This window comes from Apteryx rowi, unplaced genomic scaffold (assembly GCF_003343035.1).
Source record: "Apteryx rowi isolate R43461 unplaced genomic scaffold, aptRow1 scaffold_463, whole genome shotgun sequence".
In the NCBI taxonomy this organism is placed as follows: Eukaryota; Metazoa; Chordata; class Aves; order Apterygiformes; family Apterygidae; genus Apteryx; species Apteryx rowi.
This window is the reverse complement of record NW_020450720.1, coordinates 368,072-392,818: the sequence shown is the minus strand read 5'-3', so window position 1 is coordinate 392,818 and position 24,747 is coordinate 368,072. Positions and strand designations below refer to the sequence as shown.

Sequence of the window (24,747 nt, the reverse complement as noted above, 5' to 3'; positions counted from 1 at the left end):
CTTGGCCTGTTTAGCCTGGAGAAGAGAAGGCTGAGAGGAGATCTTATCAACGTGTACAAGTATCTGAAGGGAGGGTGTCAAGGGGATGGGACCAGACTCTTTTCAGTGGTGCCCAGCGACTGGACAAGAGGCAACGGGCACAAACTGAAACACAGACAGTTCCATCTGAACATGAGGAAAAACTTCTTCACTGTGAGGGTGACAGAGCACTGGCACAGGTTGCCCAGAGAGGTGGTGGAGTCTCCTTCTCTGGAGATTTTCAAAACCCTCCTGGACGCGATCCTGTGCAATGTGCTCTAGGTGACCCTGCTTGAGCGGAGGGGTTGGACTAGATGATCTCCAGAGGTCCCTTCCAACCTCAGCGATTCTGTGATTCTGTAAACACAAAAAGCCTTTCTATGCTTCCTGTAACTACAGGAAGTAATTAGCAGAAGATTAGCATCAAAAAGAAGTGACTTAATGCAGATGCTTTAGTGTAGGTTTCTGAATACACAAAAGCAACAAATTTCACCTGAAAAAATATTATCCTGGAATATCAGAGTTAAAACAGAGATTAAAAAAACCACCTTATATTTACATACAAACTAATAACCATCTATGCACATGTAGCTGAAGCTCAAATCTAGTATATGAATTCCTTGTAGTATGTTTAAGCACAGCCCACAAAAACAGTGCAAAATGGATTTTAGTTTGCAGTTTGTTTTCAGGGCAGTATTTACATGTAATGGTGCCTTAACAGTTACAGTGTAAACCTCTCATATGTGCTTGAAAGACCTCGGTGCCTTTGATTTTAGAAAGCTTAAAACGAAAGTGATGAATAGTAAAGGCCAAATATTCACTTCTTGTCCCTCGATTTGAAGTTGGTTGTCCTTCATATCATTTTGGATATCCAGACAGCTATTTGTATATATAATTGAGTAGTTGAGTCTCTGCTACTCCATGTGAACCATGTGAACGTTCTCAGATTTTAGCCCAGACAGTCAAAGTCAAATGTTAGCAAGGCAAAACTGAAAATATAACATAATAGATTTTCTTGTTTAGCTCTTAGTATTAGCAATAATACTGAGTGTGAGCTTTCCATAAAACATTGCACTTAAAAATTCACTAGCTATATCAGAAAACACCTGTTGTGCAGCTGTACTGAGAATTAACATTTCACGTGTGAAATCCTGGACGCAACTGAAGTTGATAGCATAGTTGACGTCACTAAAACCAGGATTTTATTGTTTCTATTTAACAACCTCAAGAAAGTGGGTTGAAAAAACTGTGTGTACCTTAAAGGGATAAGTGAACTTAGGAGTCTAGTTTTTGGATTTTGGTTTTGATTTTTTAGGAAAATTTCTTTTCCATAAAAAAAAGTTGAAAGTAAATGTAAGTACTGCAACTTGCTTCATAGCTTCCCTGCAACATTTTGGTGACTTTATACATAGTACTAAGTAAATACAACTTTTTTTCTTTTCACTCTGGGAAAAATTCTCAAAAGCAAAACAAAACTACAGAAGTGAAAATTGCAGAACTGATCATGCATGTGGTACTGTAAGGTAAATGAAGACACAATCTTCTCCATTGATAGGAAACCTCAGTGCTGAGTATAGTTGGCAAAGCATCCTGACAAATAGCACTATATTTATAGTGGCAGAATCCCTTTAAGAATATCCTGGCTCAGCTTGCAGAGTTGCCAGCTGACCAAGGTTATGGCTGATAGGAAGCTCCAATGTGAAATGCTCAGAGCTGCTGTCATGCCAGAGATGAGCTTGGCTCTTGGATCTACTGAGAAGAGAAGAGAAGATACTGTCTCTCAGGCATCAGAGTCCCCTGAGGGGAGGCAGGGGTAATTTTGGCCAAAAGAGAAGAATTTAACTTGGGTTTTCTAGGTGAAAGGTTCTGCCTATAACTTTTGATTCTCTTTTAGTCTGCAGTGGAATTAGCTGGATGAATACATGAAGAAGAGATAAAAATGTACAGGAGAAAATGTAGAGAAATGTAAAGAGTACAATCATAGCTAATGTGGATGCTTACAGTGCTCTGCATTGCAGTCTCAACAGGCTTCCTAGGCTTGAGGACTTTCACTTTGGAGGCTGGAATGAACACATTCCTACCTTCCCCAGYGAGGATGGGAGATGAAAGCTACTTAGCCATTTGTGGTACAAATGGCCTGAATTAATTCTCTAACTCATGGTGTACTTGAAATTTCAACCTGTGTCTGGCTGAGAGAGAGGTAGACATTGCTAACCTTCATCAGAAGAGAACCAGAACATGGAAATTAAGCACCAAGAATTTGTGGTGCTTGAAATACCAATGTGGGCACTTCTGATTGTAAGAAGAGGGAGGGTATGGAGTACTTCAAAGACTGAGGATGGTAAAAGTGTACCCTGCTGTCATGGACAGGCTAAAGACATTTTCCCCTATGTGGTATCATTTTGAATATAACATAGAGTTGGCTTTGGAACTCCTCTTTTTTTCCTAATGTGAGCAAAATATAGCACTCAAATTATCGCTTATACCTCTGTTTATTTATAAATATTTTGACTTATTGCAAAAATACAACATATAATAGAGAATGACACTTAGTGCCTTAATTATCTCAAAGTAAACAAAAGCCCCAACTGTTTTTCTCTGAAGAGGCTTGTGAAGTTTGCCTTAGAGAAAATTTAGCCATCTTAATTTTTTACAGGTTCTGTGAAATGATAAATCAGGCCATACTTTTTTTTTTTGGAGGGGGGGGGGCTGGTGGGAGTTGGTGTAAATGTGTTGACTTCAGTGATAAACTTGCCTTAGTGTTTTGGGGAATGCTTGAATCTGTCTTTTTGAATCCTATTATTTTTGAAATATAAAGCTAAGTGTCTACTACATAGTGAAATACAAACATTACCTGAAATATTTCAGGTATGCTAAGTCTGTTTAGAGCATTTTTGGAGCTTTTACATTGTGTCTGTTATTTTATCTTTGCTGTTGGTGGTGGTGGTGGTGGTGGTGGAATTCAACCGTCTTGGTAAAATTTCAGTGTTTTGCAATTGTTAGAATGAATGCTGTTTCCAAAGCTACCTACTTGCCATTGGCCGAGACTCTCCAGCCTAGTCTTTGCACTCACTTACTGCAGAGCTTGGGTTAGCGCGAGTTGCTTATCATGTGCATTTGTTTTGCAGTTTCCCTTTCTCCCCAAAGACCGGAAATTAAGGCTCTAGCAGTTTGGGACATTCTATCCTTAGAGAAGTAGGAAAAAAGACAGTTATTTTTCAGATTTCTACAATGTATGTTTACATTATATAATGCAGTTTGCTCTATTGCATGTACCAGAAGTGTAGTAATGCTAAGGGCAGACTTTCCCAGTGCAAGTCAATGGAAAGCCTCCTCTTGATCCCAGTGTCCTTGGGGGATCTTGTGTCTTGCCAGATTTGCCACTGGTAGCCTACATGGCAAAATCCTGCCCTTTCTTTAGATCTTTAAGATCTATGTTACATATCTCATGTAGCCCCTTCTGGGACCAGTCCTGCCTCTGTCGGCAGGACTCTTGTCACTCACTTACCATGAACAACATACTGGAGCAGAGGTGTTTTGCTAAAATGTGGGTGGCATGCACAACCATTATAAACAGCTAGAGAGTCTCATTAAAGCATTGCAAACTGAAATTACAGAGAACCAGCAAATGTAACTGGAAAAAGGAGGCTAGCTCAAACTGTTACACTGACTGAAAGACTTCAGCTGTAGAGAACAGGTTAGTGTTTGGAATGACGGAAAGTTGTTCTGCTGGGCATGACAAGGGCAAGCATGGTCTTCCTTCTCCTATCTCCTTCCCTTTGATCAAAACACAAGGGATGCATGGAATTGGCTTGCCTGATACCCCTTGTGAAACAAAGCTTTTTGTATACTCTCTGTATACCTTACTCTCATAGAGTTGCCCATGCAACAATGCAGTAAGAGAAGAAAAGGCAACAAATCGAACTGCAGGAAAGAGACTGCTATGTTTTTGCAGCAGTGAAGTGCAATGGGACTGCCAGTTCAGTACTTCAAATTTACACAAATCATGGTGCGCTATTTCTTTATATGCAAGCGCTCATGCAACTTACCTTCATGGAAGGAGATAAAAACCAGTCTTTCATCAAACTTCTGAACGTGGCGGAAGTTATCAACCATTTCCAGGGGTTCTGGGTCGTCACTCTCTGTGCAATACATGGCTGTTTCCAGCGCCCGTAACTACAAAGGGAAGCACCTGTTCAGCTCCCAGAACACAGGAAAAGCAATGTGGGTGTACGGTCCCAGGAATCAAACTCCCGGAGGGTGTGTGTTTGAAATCACAGAGGAAGGCAAAGGGAAGAGGATACATTAAGTAGTACTTAAAAATTTTGCATGGCTGTGAGCCCAAATACAGAATAATGTGTAGACAGTGTGATATCTCCAAATCCATACCTGTATTTTGTTTACATTCTGTTAAAATTAACCCTCTGTAGTAATTGGCTTCTAGGAAAATCAGATGGGGAGAGAAAACATGGTGGGCCTGTGCTGCGTGTTCTCCCTAACACAGTCTAAATCCCAAGCAGAACTAAAAGCTACTTCATGAAAGGACTCCCTATTTTGGTAAAGACATGATCTGGCAGAGTGGACAAGGTTAAAAAGCGACTTTCATAACAGTGAGCACATATTAATTTGGTCGGAGATTTTGATAATAATTTTTTCCCCTCAAGTTTATAATTAGGTGAATCAGAAGATAGTGTTTGGGAGTTTATAGCCTATATAATTCATCAGTGGCCACCTGAGAATAAAAAAAAAAAAAAATTAATTGAGCACAGAAACAAGTGTTGGAGAAAAGCCAGGGGATTTGGGCTTGACAATAACCTATCACAAGCTTTTAGAAACTAACATCTACCCAGCCTATCATCCCTAAGTCAGTCAGGATCCAAGTAGCACTTAAAGGCTTGATGAATAGGGTTCAGCCATGAAACTTGAACAAAAATGATCTGATAGTGACTCATGGAAAGACTCAAAGCAGCAAGTAAGTGCATAGTGAAAACACAAAAGAATCTCACTTTACTGTGATTTTTTTCAAGCTGATACAATACTAATGTATGTTGGAATATAAGAGAAATCCAGGAAATTAGAATATGTATTTACTGTTCCTTAGTAAACACCAATAAGGAAAACACATGGTATATTTAAACTTGCCTGTTCTTGTGAAATTTTAACAGGGTGTCGAAAAACTGTCCAGAGAACACTAGGGTAGCAAGGAGGAGTTGTCAGGGATCCTTCATAGCGATAATACTCATCCAGTCTGTTGGGAAGCAGTTCTTGAATATTGAAACCAGGAACTAGGGCCATCTGATCTAAAATAGAGGATTTGTGTTAAATGCTGTATCATTATTACACAGATTGTGTAGTTTAGTCCCGATGAAGTGAATTTTTCAGTAAGTAAGATGTTTTCAGTCGTATCATTAAGAAAATAAAATACATTTTAACAGAGGTTATCCCAGTAAAATAAGGAAATAGAGCTTTTTAGGTTTCCTGTACAAATCTTGTCCTAGATACCAAATCAAGAGTTCTGTAACATAAACTGTGGCCATGTCAACCAGACAACACCATATGCAAGAAATAAGGGCCAGTCAGAAACGTGTGGCGTTATGTGTTTGTCTCATGCTAGCAATACACTCTTCACAGAAATGCACTGAATTTTAAGTCTTCTAGAGTTTGACAGAGGTTTGCCTGCAACTTCTGGACTATTTCTACAATCCCTCTCAGGGTGATATTGGATACTCCKAGCCACTCTCAATCCATAGCTGGTTTATAGCCACTCACCCTTGTATTTCACATTTCGGAAATGCCTGAAGATCTTTTCGTACGTTGGGTTGAAAGGTCCAATCTGTAATGAGCAGACCATTAACAGCTGTGCAAATCACCACAGTCCAAATACAAATCTTTGCTTCTGCATGCAGCAGGTAACAGCATTTGATGAACAACTCTACCGTAAGGGAAAGGTTTCCACTGTCCAGACACTAATGTACTAGCATGGCCTAATTCCTCTTTTTGCCCAAAACATTAATACTATTCCCAGAATCCCAACAATGTTCTTACTGCTCTGTGGATATTAGAGCTGCTTTAACATGTTGCTCTAGCCCACTGTCATAATGATGCCTTAGCAATGACAGCATAGACCTCTCTGCGCTTGGAAGAGCTGGCTGCCTTTGCGTGTTCAGCACACTGTGCGCCTGAAGAAAAACCTTGTCCTRTAAGAGCCTTGTAGACCCGAGTTCTCTGCTGACAGGCTTCTCAGGTCATCCACTGGTTTCTAGTCAAAGCCACAGTTTTCCACCCACAAACGTTTTTTAGTCTGCTGCTCCTCACAGTTCCAGCAGATAAAGAATGACACTACTGGGCACCACAGGGCCTCTGGCAAGGACTATAACTCAACACTCTAGCAAGACTGTGTTTTTCAACTTCTCCCAGCAGCTTTTGGGTTTAATAATCAATGCCTTTTTATATGAATTCTCTGGAGTTGGTGTTTAGCAGCTCCTCTGACAACCGAGCATAGTAAAACGGTGTCCTTAAATCAACTTTAAAAGCCACCAGCTGTCTGAAAGTTTTTCAGAGTCCAAATCTCCAGGCTTAACAACATTCTCTTACTTGATTTTAAACACTAACAGTTGGAGGGGAACAACCTAGAATCCTGTTATTCTTTCCTAGAATAATATGCAATACTCTCAAACTTTTCACAATTCTGACTTCCAAATAAGCTGAAATTTGACACAAAATTGTTGTCAGAGCCTTAGAGGTGGGCCAGGAGGTGGGCTTGGATGATATCCATTTGCAGTGGAGCTCTGTTGGCGAGCTGGGACGTTTGTCCCCTGCACGGGACCTGGGCCTGGCTGTGCAGTTCACAGCCAATGCTGATAAAGCCCCTGTCTCGCTGTGCGGGGTTGCACGAGACACAGCTGCTTTCTTACATTTATTCCTTCTGGTTCTGTTTTAGGAGCTGTTTGATACCAGAATGTTTGTTCTGTGCTCACCTGCTCTGAATTAGAGCGTGAGCTGTAGGTATTGGCTGTGACTGGCACATAACGCGCTCTCTGCTTCCTGCCTCGGTGACTAACTTTGGAGGAGGGCTGAACAAGTCTGTCCTCCTTTTAGAAAAAGGACAAAAGAATTACAGAAAAAGGCACTTTTTTCTGCACCACCACTCCCCCCCTTTACCTGAGAGTTCATTCTTGGGAAAAATGAGTTTCTGAAAACTGGTGTTAAGTTCCTAAGACTATTTTGTGGCAACCTCCAAAAAAAATTTTTCTTCTGTTTTTTTCCCTCTCCTTTTTTTTGTTGTTGTTGTTGAAACTGCCTGTGTCCTTAAACATTTTTACATATTCAATGGAAATGTAAAAATTGAGTACTTTCAGGCCTTATGTAAAAAGTGGAAAATACTCCAATTTTACAAATAGCTTTATAGTAAAGCTTATTGAGGAGTTTTACTCTTTAAGAGGAAGGAAAATTATAGAAGCTTGTCAAAATTGTTTCTTCAGATCAACTGATGGATGTGGGGCTTTAGAAGGGAAAATTGGAAATCTGTCCTTTTAAAAAATGCACCGAATTTACGTGTTTGTAATTTTATATCACTACTAGAATCCGTGATTCAAAGAATCTGGGAAGTCCGTGTCCTGAAGGCTATGGTCACATCCGAATTACATATAGTTGCCAGAGCGAGGGTTGTCTCTCTCTGCTGTGTTAAACTGCTTCATCTGCAATAGGCAGTTTTAAATACATGAGTTTGAAATTCACTGTCGTCTATTATTTGATAAATTCTACCAATCCTCAGTTTGTAAATGAATTTAAAAGTAGATTCAGCATATCTGAAGTTAATTTGCTGAAAAATATGAGGAAATATTCAGAATTATTCTTTTCCTTTGTTTGTACCCGTTTATATAGGTGCTGATGAAGTCTGGCCCTTTTTTGTGAAACAGAAAAGGAAGAACGTATTCAGCAATATCACTTTTAGTTAATCTAGGTAATTTTTTACTTTAAAGATCTCTGATGCCTTACTTAATGATCAAAAGTGTATTAAAAAATAAAAAAGTCCTACATCCTACCTCAAGAAGAATAGCCAGAACCGCCAGCCCATCCGCTTTGTCCATTGCTGCTGTTATATCCGGATATTTCTCAGAGTTGTAATGTACAATATGCAGCTACAAGGAAGGAGATATGATATTATGGTAACACTTCTGTTTCACTGACTGAGAAAGACCAGTGCAGCCACCTCGGACCAGGACATACCATGGTTTTTTTATGGTTTGCGGGCAGTAGTGGCAAAATACCTTCTAGAGAAAAGCAACACGTGCTGGAAGTCCCTCTGCTAGCTCCTGTCTAGCTGAGTTATCCCTCCTCTCTATGTGATGGAGAAAAAAGAGGATCGCTTTAGCTTCAAGCCATCTTGATTGTATTGCCAGTACTAGTAAATATTTCTGAAATAGTAGCACCTTGGTACTCTTGGGGCTCTCTCATGTTTAGAATCCAAAAACTGGTGTTAAATATAACTGGAGAAGAAGCAGATTCCTGAAAGGCTCTTATGCAATTAAATGATTCTGACTGAATAATTTCTCGTTTAATCATTTGGCATAAGCATCCCATAGGTGCTGCTGTTCCAAATCTATTCCTAAATCCTTAATTTAGGGTTAGAAAAGATGGAAATGAAAAAGACCTGTCAAATAGTTCTTCACCAGATAGAAGAAAGTGAGTAAACATAAAGAGAAAACATTTCAAAATGTCATTTAAGCCCAGTGGAGCCAATGTTGTGCTCTGTTTTACAGAGAAGAAACAAGGGGTCAGATATCTAGCAATTTTCTTGAAATTACTCAGTGACCTGGTGACAGCCCTGAGTCTAAAACTTAGATTCTAACTCCCTGAAAGTACATGAAAACTCATGAAAGTACACRGGAGCCCATCCTCTTCCCAGTGCACAGTGCAGGTTTTTAGTTTATATACAGAGTGTAAGTACTTTGATGAGGACCTTGCAGCCTTTTGCAGTCATATACCAAAGGTCAAAATCCCACTTGTAAACGGTGGGACTTGCCCAACCTTCTTTGCGTGTTTCCCTGATCCAAGCTCGTCTTACCTCTGCTGCAAAATGCTTCCCACCGATGGTGTGCTCTGAGCCTTCTGACTTGTTTCTGTTGCCCCAGTGCAGGTGAAGTTGAGATGCAGCGTATTCGAATGGGAGGTTTCTGATATACATAGTAGGCGACAGATACATTTTCACTGTAAGCAGACCAAAACCAGATGGGAGGAGATGATACCACAGCTTTCAAGCACTGGGCACATAGAACTACTGTCTAGCTATATTACATATGGAGAAGGGACAGAGCAGAATAAACTATTAGATTCTTAACTTGGAACCCATCTCAGTCTGCAGTCAGAGATAAACATTTTAGTTGTCTTTAAGCCTTTCTAGGCAATTCAGGAAAGTTTAGAACATTCCCTTTTTCTGTTTTCTTAAACTAAAGGAATTAAGTGTGAGAATTATTGCTAACAGAATTCTTTCTCTTCCCTGAAGAATGCAAAATTACTTCAGTCTTATTAAAGAGACAGTTATCAAAGTATTGAAGCAGAACTTAGGCTCATGTGCTTTCTTTCTATTCCCTTATTATAGTAAAAATGGCTTAATAAGCCAGTATTTGGTCTGGTATTTTTAAACACTGGTAAATTGAGTTCTTTTCTCTTTTAATCTTCTTTTAGGAGCATTTGGAAAAAACTAATAAATTAATAACACCCCCCACCAAACCCAGAGTAATGATGTCAAGCAGCAAGGTAATCAGAGGCCTTAAGAATTAGCATTTCTTCTCTTGACATAGGGAAGGGGAGGCTGTTGTATACAGTACCCTCCTTTCTGATCACTAATGCTCTTCAGCATGGAAGGCAGGCTGGCTTATTTTTTTGTGTAGAAATTGCAGTAGAAAAAAAAATGAGTTGTTCTCTTTTTGCTGTTCAGTCTGGAGAAGTTTGGTACTTCATAAAGCAACAGTTTATGTAAAGAATAGATCAACCTCTTAGCAGTTTACCTTTACTGGTTTCCAGTGGGAATATATTTCATTTCTGGAATGTCCCAGGTATGTTTTGCAGGGGAAACAAGGCCCAAAACCTTAATAAAGGAGCAACTGCTGACATATGTATTCTTCAGCTAATATTAAAGAGCTTTTCTTGAGCTCTACTGTTTTCAGTCTAGCTGAAGTAGATAATTGTAGCTGGCTGTGAAGCACATTAATTGTATATAGGAAAGCCTGATAGCGCAGTACTAGATATCCTACTGATTTCCTCTCTAGCTGTAAGAGAAGATAATAGCAGATGGTGTAATGAGCACTCCAGCAGAACCAGTGCTTGTTACCTGGAGCAATCAAGCAATCGTATCTGAGCGAGTTCTCTGGTGAGAGTGGGCCACACGTTCCCTGCCTCCCAGGAGGGTACTTACCTGAGAAGCAAATTCCAGTTTTAGGAAGCCAGATTTTCTGAGGGTAAATCTATTTTTATCTTGGCTTTTATTAGGAAGTGATTGAATTTCTGGTGTTAGGGACAAAATCTGAAAAGCTTAGTGACCTAGGCTCTGGGAGGAATTTGTTTTTTCCTGTGTGACTGTGTCACAAGGGACAGGCTCTCAGTGTTGTGCTGTTGTTTCCACCTACTCTCCAGTACTTTTAAAGGCCACAGTGATGATGCTCCCTGTTCTGCCTAGGGTTGACTTGCAATGGCCTAATGCATTCAACTTGGACAGTACAGTCTTTCGCTAAGGACTCAGAGTGGTTCTTAGGAAAAGGAGATTCCCAAAGAAATGGTGTTCCAGACCTTCCATTTCTTTCAGTACTACTAGTCTAAAGCAACCTGCTTTTGGTGGAGAAATTGGTCAAGATGAGGAAAACCAGGAACCATGCGCTAAGAGGTTGGTCCTTACCTGACGAATGGGCTCATGATGTTGTACAGAGCAGGTTTACCCCACTGAAAGAGTGAGAAAAAAAAAAAAGTTTGCCTGTCAAGCATCTTTCAACGAGGCATGCTAGGGAAGGGCAGAGGCTGTTTTACAGCACAGGTTCTTCTGATGCCTGTGCAATAGAGGAGGATACACAGAAGGAGAGCCTTATACCTGCTCTTGTTTATAGATCCTCAAGCGTTTCAAGAAGAAAAAAATGATGGAACTAGCTTATTGGTATTGTATGTCGTGTTGATACATTAGACATCGTAGACATTTATGAGATTGCCTCTTCTCTACTTTTATCTCCTATACCGGACACTTTGATTTAGTACTACAGTGGAGAGTATGTTTGTAAGCTGTTTCTAATTATTTTTATATCTTTTGAATCTATCTTTCTTATCCTTCACTACAGGAGGTTTCAGTCTCAAGTCAAAGGAGCAGAATGGTACTCCTAACTGTGTTTTATTTTTGTACTAAATTCAACTGAGCTGCTTTGATTAGACTAGAATATCAAAGAGTCATTGCATCTATATTTTATCAATTTATCTCTTTCTAAACAAAACCACAAAATCTGTTCCTGTTTCTGAGCACTTGAACCAAAGGAACAAGAAGAGCTTTCAAAAGCTCAGGAATTAATTCTGTGACCTGCCTAGAATTTATTTAAAAACAACAGTTTTTCAGTTCTGCTTATGCCAGGTCCATTTGTATTTAGTACATTGCCGGTTTTCCTTAGCCTGTTCTTTAGGGTGTATGTATGCTGATGCGAAGGCTTCATCTATCTCAGTTTAATTTCAACTGATAATCAAAGAAGTTCACCCATGAAATACAAAATTATGAACTCCAGTGACACTTTCCTTCACAATCTTTTACTGTCATTAAGTTTCCTTACCTGAATGACCATTATTGGTCAATGTAAACTGGTCAGTGGAGGGCACATTATAGCCTACAAATTCTAAAGGCAAGAGATTAGAATTGTACTGGAGAATATCTTTGTGAAAATCTATCGGTGATTGGAATACTCCTCCACAAAATGGATATTTCTTTGGCCAGGCTTTCTCTCCATCAGGACCTGTGTAAATTAACAAAGAGACAGGTTTGTCAAGCCTTGATGTTGTTTGAATCTTCCTTGAGAAACAGTAAAAAACAGACAGGGATGAACTACTGCAGTTAATCTAAAAACTCCTGTGTTTGAGCTTTCATCTAAAATTTGGAAAAGGAGTCTTTTCTGAAGCTTGAAGATTTTTTTCTACTCCTTTACTTTTCTCAATTTCATGTTTCCAGTATCTCAATAGGTAGAAAAGGGCCAGATTACTGTAATAAGATGCATTTGCTGGCAGAGAAAGTGCCAGCAAAAATCTCACAGAGAGACACTTTATACCAAATTTCTAGACAGATTCCTGAGTTGTAATTTTCCATTTTGTCTACAATTTTCATCCCTCATGGTGCTGGTCGATCAAAGTCAAATTCTCATATATTTGAATTTCATAAAGCAATGATAAGACTATGTAGTACCAAAAATGCCACTGTATTAAAACTTTAATTCACATAAACTTAATGATAGCTAGATAGATGAATCATATTAGTTATTACATATGGTCATGCATATAGCGGGAAAAGCTTTCACAGATCTTTAGGTACTACATATATAAAATGTTTTTTTTCCTTAGTAAAAAAGCTAGGAACAGTTTTTTGTTTTTAAAATACCTGAAAAAACTTTTGTTACTGAGTTTTAATAGGTCCAGTGCATGCAAGGCTATTTTTCCATCAGTGACCAATTAAAACAGATACTGCTTAGAATTAGCCAAGGGTTGCTTATAGTCCTGCAAAAGCTTTCAGTGGTGACCTAGTTATGTTTCTTTTGACCTGAAGCCGTTGTCCCAAGTCTCAGCCATGCCTTTGGGAACCGACGAGCACGGCCCCACCTTCAGCCAGAAGCGATGGTGCAACAGGCAGCGTGCAGCAGAAGTGAGGGAAGCAGCTTTGAACTTGCTTATGTATCTGACCTGGTCTAACCTCCCTAACTTCAGTAGTGCTACTTTGCACTGGTATAGGAGAGAGGCATTTTTAGGCCTTTATATTTTTGCTTATTACCAAACCATAAAGTGAGGAAATTATGTGGAAGAGTTTATTGCCTTTTCCAACCCTTTCAGTGGTTGGAGATGGAGTTCTGGGATGACAGTGCTATTCCCTTTGGGCTCCAAAATATACAGGTATTTATAAAACCCCAAATTATGCTTCAAATTCTATTTCATTTTTCACCTACTGACTCTTGATTTTTTGACAATCTCAGCTGCCTTTTAGGTTGTACTCTTTGGGAACTGCAGGCCTGGTAGCTCACCAGGTTAGGCCTAAGTGTTTTCAGACAACAACAAAACAAAGACAGTCACAGTGCCGGCTGTGCCCCTGTGTTTGGATGTGTCACAAAATTTGGACTGTGTTCTGACAGRAATGACTTTTCCCTGTGCAAGTACAGGCATATGCACACTAATGGAGCTATGCCTGCCTTCTGAAGAGAATTGCTGAAAAAAGTAACTTCATGTTGACGAAGGAAATGTCACAGAAAGGAAGCAAGCCTTCTCCTCATCATGCAAACCGTTTGGCTCTAGCTAGCAGTATCTCATAACATGCCGTGAAAAGTTAACTTCCAAAAATGAAAAGTGTTATGGTAATTTGACCTGCAGTAGCTTGCTCACTCTTGCAAAACTTTTTTTCATCACAGTCTTTTGCCTTAGGTAGACTCTACAAAGAATAGATAGTATCAAGAAATTGTTCACTGTGCCTTTGATTTAATTAGACATTAATAGCTAGCAGCTGTTCTCAAGCTGTAAGCTGAGACTATTGGGATTTAAATGTCAAAAGAGGTACTTGCAACTTGTGTTTCTCCCTGACATTGAAGATTCATCTTGCTTCTTTCTAAGGCAGGAGGGTCTTTTGGGGTCACCTGGCCTGATCTGTATAACACAGGCCATTGGACCCCCTTGGATTGATTTCTGCTTTAATGAGGCTGTATCTTTYGTCAGGAAAAAAAAAATCCAATCTTGTTTTAAGCATTGCAGGTAAAAGTTACTTCATAACTGCGCAATGGGTAATTACTCTCCTTGGCAGCTTGCCTTTTAGTGCGAGTTTGTCTAGCTTTGACCTTTAGTGGCTGCTTTTAATCCTTTGCTTAGTAATTGAAGAACCTCCTATTAGCATATTTGTTCTCCTCATGGAAGTACTTATAACATAGATGATAAGTACTTACTTCTCCTAAGCTAAATAGATGGAGTTCTTTGAGTCTTTTGTTAGAAGGCTTCTTTTCCAGACCTGTAATATTTTTTGTGGCTTCTTTGAAGTCTCTCCAGTATGATAACATCTTCCTTGAATTGTGGATGTCAGGATCTAATGTTACATCAGGTCATCAATGGCAAAGCAAATTCAGATATTTTCCGAAGGGAAATTAATGATCAGGTGAATATTAATGGAGACTCACTTTTTAATGTGAAAGAGTTTCCAAGGATATCAATAAAGGAGGAGAATCTGATTTAAATGTAGTGCATATGACAAAAATTACGAGTTCAGTTTTGGTGCTCAAAGACCAATTTACTTCCTCAGGAAAGCTCTTTAAGTTTATTCAAGACATAGGTTAGCACGTGACTGTTTGCAATGTGGATATGCAGACTCAGTCAGTGCTTTTCAGTATAAATAGGCTCTGATGTTGCTGTGACTTATGCATTTCGCTACGGTTGACTGACAATCACTGTAACTTCTCTCCTCTTAGATCTTCATGGCACTTACTATCTTAAAATTATTTTAATTCTTTTTAAAAGCTAATAAATCTTATGCTGACATTAACTTCATGATCATCAAAGCATTTATAACAGAAAATTTTTGCATTTGTGCAAGCTGTGGGTTTCATGGCATAGTGCTGCAGTGCCAAAATAACTTATTAAACAGACCAGCAGTGTCAGGAAAAATTGATGAAAAGCCTTTATTGTAATAAGATTCCAATAATTTTGTAAGGGTCTGTTTTTCTGTGCACTGATGAGGTAGTGGGTTTCCAGAAAGACTTTGAGATATATCGTAAGTTTGGACACTTGATAAATCAATAGGTAATTTTTAATTGATGCATGAGACAGAAGCCTAGTCCAGCCAATGGAAGCCACATCATGAAGTACAGCACACTTTTTTAGTACTATTTTTGGTGTATTGCATGCCTTTAGGAGTTGGCAGGATAATATGGGAACTTTCATACCAACATCAGCAGTTCAGAAGGGAAACTCACTCTTTACAATAAAATGATGTAGTTACTGCAGTCTTAATGCACCTTAATCTCGAGTAGCTGTTGTCCTTTCCCTGACACACATCCACAAATCCACCTTCAGACCACTAAGCTTTGGCAGTTCTTGCTTGTTTCCCACTCCTGCTCAATCAACACGACCTTTTTTTTTTTTTTGGGGGGGGGGGTACAAAACCAGTTTTTCTAGAAATTCAGCCTTTTTGTTACATAGTGTTCCTCATTTTAGTGCCTCAAAGCTCTTGTCTCAAAGAGCTGAGCTCACTGCAGCTTGTGTTTGCATATATGAAATTGAGATTTCCATGGTAGATAAACCACACAGCTGGAAGGCATCTCTGAGCCAGCTCTGCTGAAAATGAATGATTGATTGTGAACCAGATTTTCCTTTTCCTCTGCCAGCATGTTTAGAGAAATTCAGTGGAAATCATGTTCTGTTTACAAAGGCTCTGTCTGATCACTATTGAATAAAGAATAATATGTGGATGTATTCAGATTGGCCTGTATTACAAGTCCCATAAGGTATTTACATGAGAGGTATTGCAAAAACATCTTAATATTTCACTTCTTCCTTTTGTGACAACAGTTATGACAAAGGGGAAGGCCCAGACATCTCAGATGCTTGCTTCCCTGAGGATCCTGCCAGGACTGCGTCAGCAGAGCAGTAATTGTGCTGTGGGCCTGTCCCACCCATCCAATGTAGTATTCAGCTGTTGGAGTAAGCGATTAGGCACGGAGCTGTCAGTATGGGTGGATGTCGGACCCCCCTGCCCCTGCCAACACTGCTCCCGATGCAGCCGTGAACGCTCCCTGCTCTACTGTACTTGCAGACCTGGTTGCTCAAATCCAGCTTGTCAGCTGCTTCCTTTTACATGAGCTCCCAGGGCCGTGTTCCCTTAGCAGGATGTAAGTAACCCTAAGCGTGGCTGTGCCCTCATGGCTATTTTATAGAAGATGCCTGTAAGTAGAATAGTAAAAATTCTTCGGACGGCCTTGCTGCCCACCTCCACAGTGAGCTGAGTGAAATACCCTCAGTCCTACAGCAGCATATCTCTATCATATCATCTCCTTTGATGCTTTTTAGCTTTCTGCATGCCTAAGCCTTCATCAAGCCCCACAGCCCTGGCACAGGTAGGAGATGCAGGCAAATGCTCCCCCAGGGATGACAGGGGTCTCTGCCCCCAGGAGACATACCCTGGCTGGATAAAAGAAGAAAAAGCCAGGTCTGTATGATGCCATTATTACAAAGAGGCTTTTTCACTGGTGACTAGTTAATACTCGTGTTGCTTGAGCTTCTGATGGGGCATCCAAGATCTCTTAGGCTGAAGTGAACTAATGTCGTAAAATGCACGGGATCAGTGAGACGGGGAATGTGTGTGTGGTATTTTGCAGCCATGCAGAGCACTGCCTCAGTTTTCAGCCAGCTGGAAGCTATATAGCTGCAGTGAGCTTGGGTCTGAGGCTGATTTAGCAACGAAGGCTGAGAGACTGGGCTGTGTGCCACAATAACGTGGCCACGTGTTTTCTGTTTGGCTCACAGCACAGGCAGAGCTCCGTTCTTTCTGCATACACATATCCAATATGCGTATATCTTCCATATATGTGTCCAGAGGACAGCTTGTGAGGTAGAGGAATCGGCAAGGGCTGTAGCTGTCGCTGCTACTCCATTACACCATTGTACAGGTGCTGTACAAGAAATTTTGGGTGTGTTCTAGAGTGTGCACTAAAGCTGGCATTTCCTCAAAAAAAGAGGGCAGGTTCTCAGCATCTCACTGAATTGAAGTAGAGCACCTGGCAACAATAAAACTAAAGAGTTTGCAGCTTTAATTAGCATAATGTCTGTTAACAACAGTCCTTGTAGTGTCTAGGTTAATAATATTGTCTCCTCACGTGCTAAAGCACATTAATAATTCTGGTGCTTCTATTACTTTTAACTTGTCTGTAAAACTAGGCAGCATCCTAGCTGTTTGTCCACTCTCAGGGAGTGATTCTAGCTCTTTGGTTTCCCTCCAATCCTCTTACATAAAAGCAGCAGAATATCAGCATCCAAAGAGTTTGAGCCCAGCTCTGCAATTCTGCCAGTTGTGTTCTGGGCAGAGGAGTTTGGGCCTGCACTTCCAGCCGCACAGCAACACTGCAGAAGGAGCCGTGTGGGCACGGTGTCCTGAGCTCTAGGGACATCTGAACATTGTTTGAGTTCTCTAACTGGAGCTGGAAATACTTTTCTCAGGATGTTTCTCACTCTTATGCTGGTTCTCTGACTTTCACCAGAAACAGCCCAGTGCTAAAACAGAGTTGCCTTCGTTAGCATTCATTTCTGAGGTCAGACTTGCGCTTTGTAGCACAGCGCCCCATAAATTTGTGGCTGATATCATGTTTGTCTATCCTTAGTGCTGTATAGAGTGGAGCCCCCCCAGTAGAAGATCACATGGAGGCAGGGGCTGGCAGAGTGCCAGACACTGCTGACGCTCACTGCCACCAGCATTACATACTGTATGTGACACTAGCACCTTATTCCTTAGCTACCTATATAGTAGCAATAGTAGTAATATATAATAGTAATGGTGACTAGAGACAGCTCCCCTTTCCAAAAGCACTTTGTCTATTTTGTCCATGTTACAGAAGGTGAAGCAGCCCACCAAGGGACACAGCACTCGCCTGTGCTGCTTCTTCCAGGCACACAGTTTAGGTTCTGTTCTTGGACTATATACAAGATTAGTGAAATCAGGAAGAACAAATAGCATAGCTACAGTTTGGCTAAGGAAGAGGCAAGTAGAGAAGGTTAGCCTTTACGTTTATTGTAGCTAATGCAGTAGTTTCCATTATAGCCAAGCCAAATACCCAGTTCTTTACAAAGTTTGTTCTGAAAAGATAACACCAGGCCACATCCTGGTTTACCACCTTGCCCTGAGCTGCTGTGCTATATCAACATTCAGTTCTGCATATTGTCTTACTGAGCAAATAGGCCTCTCATTGACGAGGGATGTCTCAATTTCTCCTCCACCCTTTACCTTGTACCTTGACCCTCATCTTGAGATCAGCACTGCGTTTGTAAAGGCTTGACTTCTTCTCCCTTCCTGTTGACTTCATTTTAGTGGGTGGCGCTGCAGAGTGCTGCAGGGGTAAAGGTAATGGGTGGAAGGTGTAGGCTGTCCTGAGGAACMATGAGCAGTAGGAGAATATGAGGAGCAGTTCTTCCCTGGTGTTGATGACAGTCTCTCTAATCGTCATTTCTCTCCATACAACATTTTACCCATGCTTTATTCCAGATATTTGCAAAGAAGTGTTCTGTACTATTCAATTGCCACTTTAGTCTTTTGAAGTTGCTTTTACAATATCTTTATCCAGATATTTTTTAAAAAGTAGTTGAGAGAGGGAAAAAAAATCTRGTTTGTGAACCTTTTCTCCATCCTCCAGTACATGTCAGAAATCAGACTGCAGCATAGAAATGCTTAACATGAACTGAAGAAGCTGGGCACTGAGAATACTGTACTCTGAAAAATACACTGGTATCCAAATGCCCAGAAAGGGAGAAGTAACTAATTTAAACAAGCACTACCCTGGGAAGGAGGGCAGAACTTCTACTTTGCTGTAGAAGTCTTGATTTCCTGATTACCCAGTAGGGTTAGGTTCATCTGGTTGCTGCTCTCAAGGTGGCAAAGCTAGGCTTCTATTATTCAACGTATGTCAAGCATTTTCTCCAAATGAGAATATGAAATATATATAACACACAGTGGCAGTTAGATTAATACCTATAGATGTGCAGCTGACAGTTTTCCTTTTGCTTATGTGAAATGAGTCATGTAAATTGGAGCACAGCCAAAGGAGCAGCTGTTAGAGTTAAACAATTTAAATCTTGGAGTTTCTTGGGTTTGGCTTGAAGCAGCACYGAAGGCTTAAGAACAAGCATTTTTTTGTGAGATTCTCAGTACTGCCTTCTTCTCTGTGGGCATGTGGCACTGAAACATGGTTTTGAATGAGGAAATACCGGCCAGGGGATTTGCTCAAATAAAAGAAAATTTCTAGACAATCCTTCTTCTTGAGCAGCTATCAGGCCCCTCTGATTTAATGTCTGACTTGGAGGACCGGTGTGCAAAATACCACTGAATGTTATTTATTCTACCGTGTCAGAGCTGGGGTCTTCTAGGAGCCAAGTCTCCAGTGACATGATCCAGGTGACACTGAACTCTGGCTCTAGTGAAAATGAAGACCCGTGTGGACAGGGAGAGGCACGCTCTTTGCAGAGCTAGGCTGAGGTGTGCTACTGGTCTGTGACTGGTGAGGAACCAGAGGGCTGTGGGGAGCCTCTGCGGTCGTGGGGCTCCTCTTAGTCCTCTGAAGTTCTTGTCATTCTGCAGGCAGTGTAGAGCCCACTAACTGCCTCCCGATCCTCCAGACAGCCCTGGTGGATAAATGACAGGTTTGAAGACAATGGGCCAGATCGAAACCTGGGTAAGGATACTGAACCCAGTAGGTTCTCACCAGGATAAATTTGACATGTTCTCCTTAAAATGCAAAACAAAGCCACAACTTACTATGTATGAATTAGTTACTACTTACCGATATAAGACCATTTTGACCCTGCAAAAAACAAAGGAAATATTACTGTGAATATTTGAAATTGAGCTTACTGTGTGCACATTAAAGAAACAAATTGCCACTTAAGCCCATCTACCGATTTTTGCAATACTTATCTGTCTTTCTAGTCCAGATGTTGAGCAGAAACATAAAAGTTTTCACAAGTTACAAACCCTTCTAACCAAAATGCTGTCTATAATTATCCCTGTGATCCTGCCCGCAGGGCTTGACACTTTTGTGGTCACTTAAATCCTGGGGGCAAACTTCTGTCAGTCAGTTTTTTTGAAATAGCCACAAACGTTAGTATGTAGGTATCCCTGATTTTCTCTGGTTGGGAAAATAAATATAAAGCAGGGTGTAGTTATCATCAAACCCCCATGCCTAGTTGGGGAGTTTGAAACACGTCAGTGGATTGCCAGCTGCTGCTCTGAGAAGCGATGGACAGTCCTTGCTGCACAGAGGCTCTGGGATTTGCTGTCTGAAACAGATAGAAACTGTCTGGACTTTGAAAAAAGGCGATATGGTATGTGAACCCATATAACTCATGAGAATCATGGGAGCTTGAGTGAGTGTTAAAATGATTAATGGTCAGTAGTCGTTGATTGCCTAAGGGATTGGGACATCGTCTTTGCATACTCTTGGAAATGTCTTGATTTACTTGAATATTCTTTTTAAATTTTTTTGGTCCTACTTACAGTCATTCAGTTTGCTGTGGAATTACAGACACTTGTCCTGACCAACCTGAATGGATTTGGTCTTCAGGCTAATGCAAATCTTTACTTTTCCCAAGTTTAACTTTGTTTCCACCCAGGAAACAATCCTGAACTCTGAGTCTGCAAACACGCTGTGTGCATGTGTGTGCATGCAGGCATTTGTGTATCCTCAGACGCACATGTCTGTTCAGTACGTGGTACTTGGCTACATTTCTTGTACTCTGAAATGTAGTCCCAAGTATGGCTCTTCCCCAAAGAACGTAGTGTGAAATATTTGGGGTGAATTTGTGGGGGTGTGCAAAGCAGCTGCACTTCACTCTTTTGCATCGACTGGGGCTGGGAGCATGAAGCTCCCTAGCTGCAGTTTGTCAGGACCAGTGAGCCTTTTTCTTTTTGAATTTTCAGAACAAGCTTGGTGTAATCATCCTGGCTGAAATCCCCATGTTACTGTGTAGGAGAATTCATGCTCTGTCTTGGATTTCAACATGAGAAAAACCCATTCTCCTTTACCCTTTCGTCTGCAGGAGATTATCTCTTACTGATGTCTTTGGGGGTGTTTGTGTCCTACAGTCAGCGCTTTCTGTAGGTACACCTTTGATAAAGAGGGCAACCCACTGTCAGCAAGTTTTAGAAATCCCACATCCTCATCTGAGCAGGGTTTGAAGAAATTTTGGCTTAACTACACAGCTACTCTCCACTCATGCTCTTACTCTCACTGAAATGTGTATAAACTGTCAAAACTGTCTTTTTTGATAATCTAGAACAACCTTAAAAAAGTAAATTTCAAAGATTTCCAGTATTTTGGGCTTTTATCCCAATTGGAACAAAAATAAATGAAAGCTTAAAGTCTTTTGCAAATGAAATTTTCCTCAGCCTGTGATGATCTGTAATTCACTATTATGCCTTTACCAATGAGCACAACAATAACAACCAGTGTAGGCAGGGCTGAGGCACTCTTAACCCTGTGTCGTCTAACTCAGACCAGAAGAGGAACAGATGGCAGAATCTTCTTGGCTTTGTCTGTATGAACATATCAGAGCTGCAAAAGTGCTTTGCTACTATCCTAAGACTGTGGACAAGGTTGCTTTTATCCTTATTCTGCTTGACAATGAAATCAGGATGAGGCAGGTTGTCACACAGTCTCCCAAGGTTGGAGAGGAGTCACTGRAGTGTCTGATTCATGTGCGGTGAAGGAAGTAGCAGCAGCTCCCTAGCTGGGAGGGCTCTGCTGCCTTCGTTCATGCTAGGGTGAGTGCTGATGAGTAACACAGTTACGCTCCTGTGCATAAGGAGGAAATACCTAGAGCCAATGTATTTGTGACTCTCTGATCCATATCTGGGGAATAATACCTTTCCAGTGACACTTTGGAGCTGGGAGAGTGGGAACACTTCCAGTTGTAATAGTCTGTACCATAGTTACTTCTCTGACTTGCGAAGATGTCAAAGACAGGCAGATGCTGTAGCTGTTACTGCTTCTTGGTACAGGGTGTCTGACTCTAAAACAGGAATTCTCCAGTTTTCCCTTCAGGACATGTCATAAGAGGGATCTTTCCTACGCACACTTTCACTTCCAAGCCTGCCGTGTTGTCAGAGAGGTTATTCTGGGAATCACCAAGCTCTGGGAACCTCTGCCCCTCAGGTGGGAGATGCTGCTGGAGAATGCAGGCATTTCTCAGAGGAAATATTCCTGAAATAACAAGCTGGCCGAAAAAGTTTGAATGCCACCCCTTGTGTAGCTAGTGCTGAAAACCTGGTATAATGCTTGTCTTGGCAGGGCTCTTTCTGAAGCTGACTGCTCTGCATTACTCCTGAGCCTTCAGGATTTTCCTCCCATGGATATAGGTGCTGAGTAAGTCCTCTCTCACACAACCCTCCACTATGATTCTGCCTCACATCCTGTAATCACACCAGATGGGTTATAATCAGCTCAGATGGATGCAAATTGATTATAATCAGCTTGAATGGATGATATTAACTCCTAAAAGGAGAGTGAGGGCTGACCTCCTGAAACAGGTCCTGTTTAAATATAAAACAATGATGTTGAGTATATGAGAAAAGTGGCACTTCACAGTGATTCTTTTCCTCAGTTTAAAACTAAGCCAAACAGAGGGAAAGGGGTGATGCTCCCCCTAGCTCTGGGACAGGCCAGTCTCTGCTTCATTCTACAAGAAACAAACAGATCACAAAGCAAGGCATCCTGAGCATGCAAGGAGTCTCTAACATGAACTAAATCAGACGACAAATTTCTTTTTTTTCTGTATATATCAGAATACCTGTGCTGAAAAGCTGAAAAAGGATACTAACTCCAAACAGCTGCAAACTGCAATGACATGCAACTATGAGCATGCTATAGAAATCATAATAAAAAGTCTCCCCTGCTTTTCTGCTCACATTAGCTGCCCTAAGTTAGGATTGACAATAAAATAGAAAACTGAGACTTTACCATTCAACGGCGCTTGCACTGATAGTTGTATCTTTAGGAAGAAAATAAGCACAGTAGCAACTATGACTATACAGAAGATCTTGGCTGACATCTCAAGGAAGGACTTGTAATATCCCAGCCACAGGTTTCTCTGCACTCTGAAGAAACTCCCTTGTAGATACCTGGCAAAGAGCAGACACCCACATACAGAGCTTCTGCCAATGAGTTATTGCCCTTCTCTCTCCTCATTTCCCTCCTTCTTTTTAGGGCTGCTTTTTATAAAGCTCCTCAGACTCAACCCAAAACAAATGATGTAATCAGACCTGCCTCTAGTCAGAGCACCCTCAGAAAGCTGATCCTCTCCTTGGTTTACCCCCATTCTGCTGAGCTCCTGACAGGGCAGACTCCAGCACTCAGGGAACTGAAATGCGGCACTTCAGAAATTCTTCAGCACAGACACAAATGCTTAAAAAATGTGTCCACGCTCTTCTGGGCCATACCACAGAAGGGGTTTTCTAGCCTGGTTCAGAGCAGCTCCCTCAACTGCCACTGTTGGATCCGTGTGATTTAGCATAATAGACCAGTGTGAGGACTGGAGGGGGGAGTCAAGGGGGGCTGTGTGGGGCACCATGGACACTTCCCACAAAAAAACACCCAGCTGGGCGGGAGGGCGTTTTCTTAATTTGAAAGCACCTGAAACAGAGTATATGAAGCAGGGGATACTGAAAAATCATGAAGAAATGGCCCCAGAGGCTAATGTTGTGAAAAGTATGTGTATGGAAAGGGGAAAAGAGGAAATGGAGAGGGGGAAAGGGTATAGGTGATGTTCTGCTCTGCGGGTTATTGGGCAATAACCTCTTAAATCTGAAGGCACTATGGATAACTGAAGAAGGGAGGATGGGATTGGAGAGGCTGGTAGTAGTTTTAGCTCAGTACATTCCTGTTTATAACTGTGACTAACTACTTATTACATCTCATTAACAGCTATGCAGCATGTGTTAGTTTTGATTGGTCAAACTCTTCATTATTTTTAGCATCACTATTTATCAAGTACTATTTAATTGTTTAGTATGATTAGATTTATGTCTTTTTGCTTGCGACCGTTCATGAGGCTGTTAAAGGGCAAGGGGCTGCAGCTTGGCTCGCTTCTGTCTGGATCCCCGGCTGCAGAGCACCATTCTGGCCTGCGGCTGCTGTTCAGCAATAGCCCGACTCTTCCTAGCCATACAGTGGGCAGGGCAGAGCAGCAGCCCCTAAGGTCTCGTAGCATTTTGGAAAGTAGCTGTCTCTGAGTACAGTTCCTCTCTCATACTTCTCCTCTGTATTTTGTAAACCTAGATTGTAAGAGTTGACTCTGCTTGTTTTGGTTCAGCCAGATGTAATCGAGAGGGTGTGAGCTATGGTAGAAATGCTTTTAACACCTTTATTCTTCTGTCTGGCTGTTGGCTTTTTAAATGTCGTTAACCAAAAGAGAGGGACACTAAAGAGCATCTGTCTGTTGCCCTGTTTGTACAGAGGGGCGTGCTGAGTGTGTTGAGATGTGTGGGCCATCAGCACAGAATTAATTGCTGCTGCATGTAGGCCCTCTCCTAACTTGMCAGAAGTTTGAACATACCATTTTGCACGTTTCTGTAGAGGAAATGGTTTTCTCATCAGCCTTCACACAAGTGGCAACTTGTGTGACAAGCTGCTAAAGCTGGTGTCAACCCATTTAAGGCAACTCATCATGCCAAACAATAGATAGGACTTCTGTGAATGGGGGGTTGCCATGTTAAAATATATATTTAAACACAGTATACAATAAGCAGAGCTAAGAACAGGGAGGATAAAA

At 41.1% G+C, this 24,747-nt stretch overlaps 1 protein-coding gene across 1 annotated transcript in view; it reads right to left on the bottom strand.

Moving 5' to 3' along the window:
- Positions 1 to 23,028, bottom strand: part of CA12 (carbonic anhydrase 12) — a 28,631-nt gene extending 5,603 nt beyond the window's left edge. The window contains exons 1-8 of the mRNA XM_026077844.1: positions 22,938 to 23,028; positions 19,764 to 19,784; positions 11,820 to 11,999; positions 9,086 to 9,228; positions 8,064 to 8,159; positions 5,788 to 5,851; positions 5,161 to 5,318; positions 4,068 to 4,194 (exon numbers count right to left, since the gene is read on the bottom strand). Of these exons, the coding sequence (XP_025933629.1) occupies positions 4,068 to 4,194; positions 5,161 to 5,318; positions 5,788 to 5,851; positions 8,064 to 8,159; positions 9,086 to 9,228; positions 11,820 to 11,999; positions 19,764 to 19,784; positions 22,938 to 23,028 (880 nt within the window). The remainder of the gene's footprint in view (positions 1 to 4,067; positions 4,195 to 5,160; positions 5,319 to 5,787; positions 5,852 to 8,063; positions 8,160 to 9,085; positions 9,229 to 11,819; positions 12,000 to 19,763; positions 19,785 to 22,937) is intronic.
- Between the last annotated feature and the right edge of the window lie 1,719 nt (positions 23,029 to 24,747).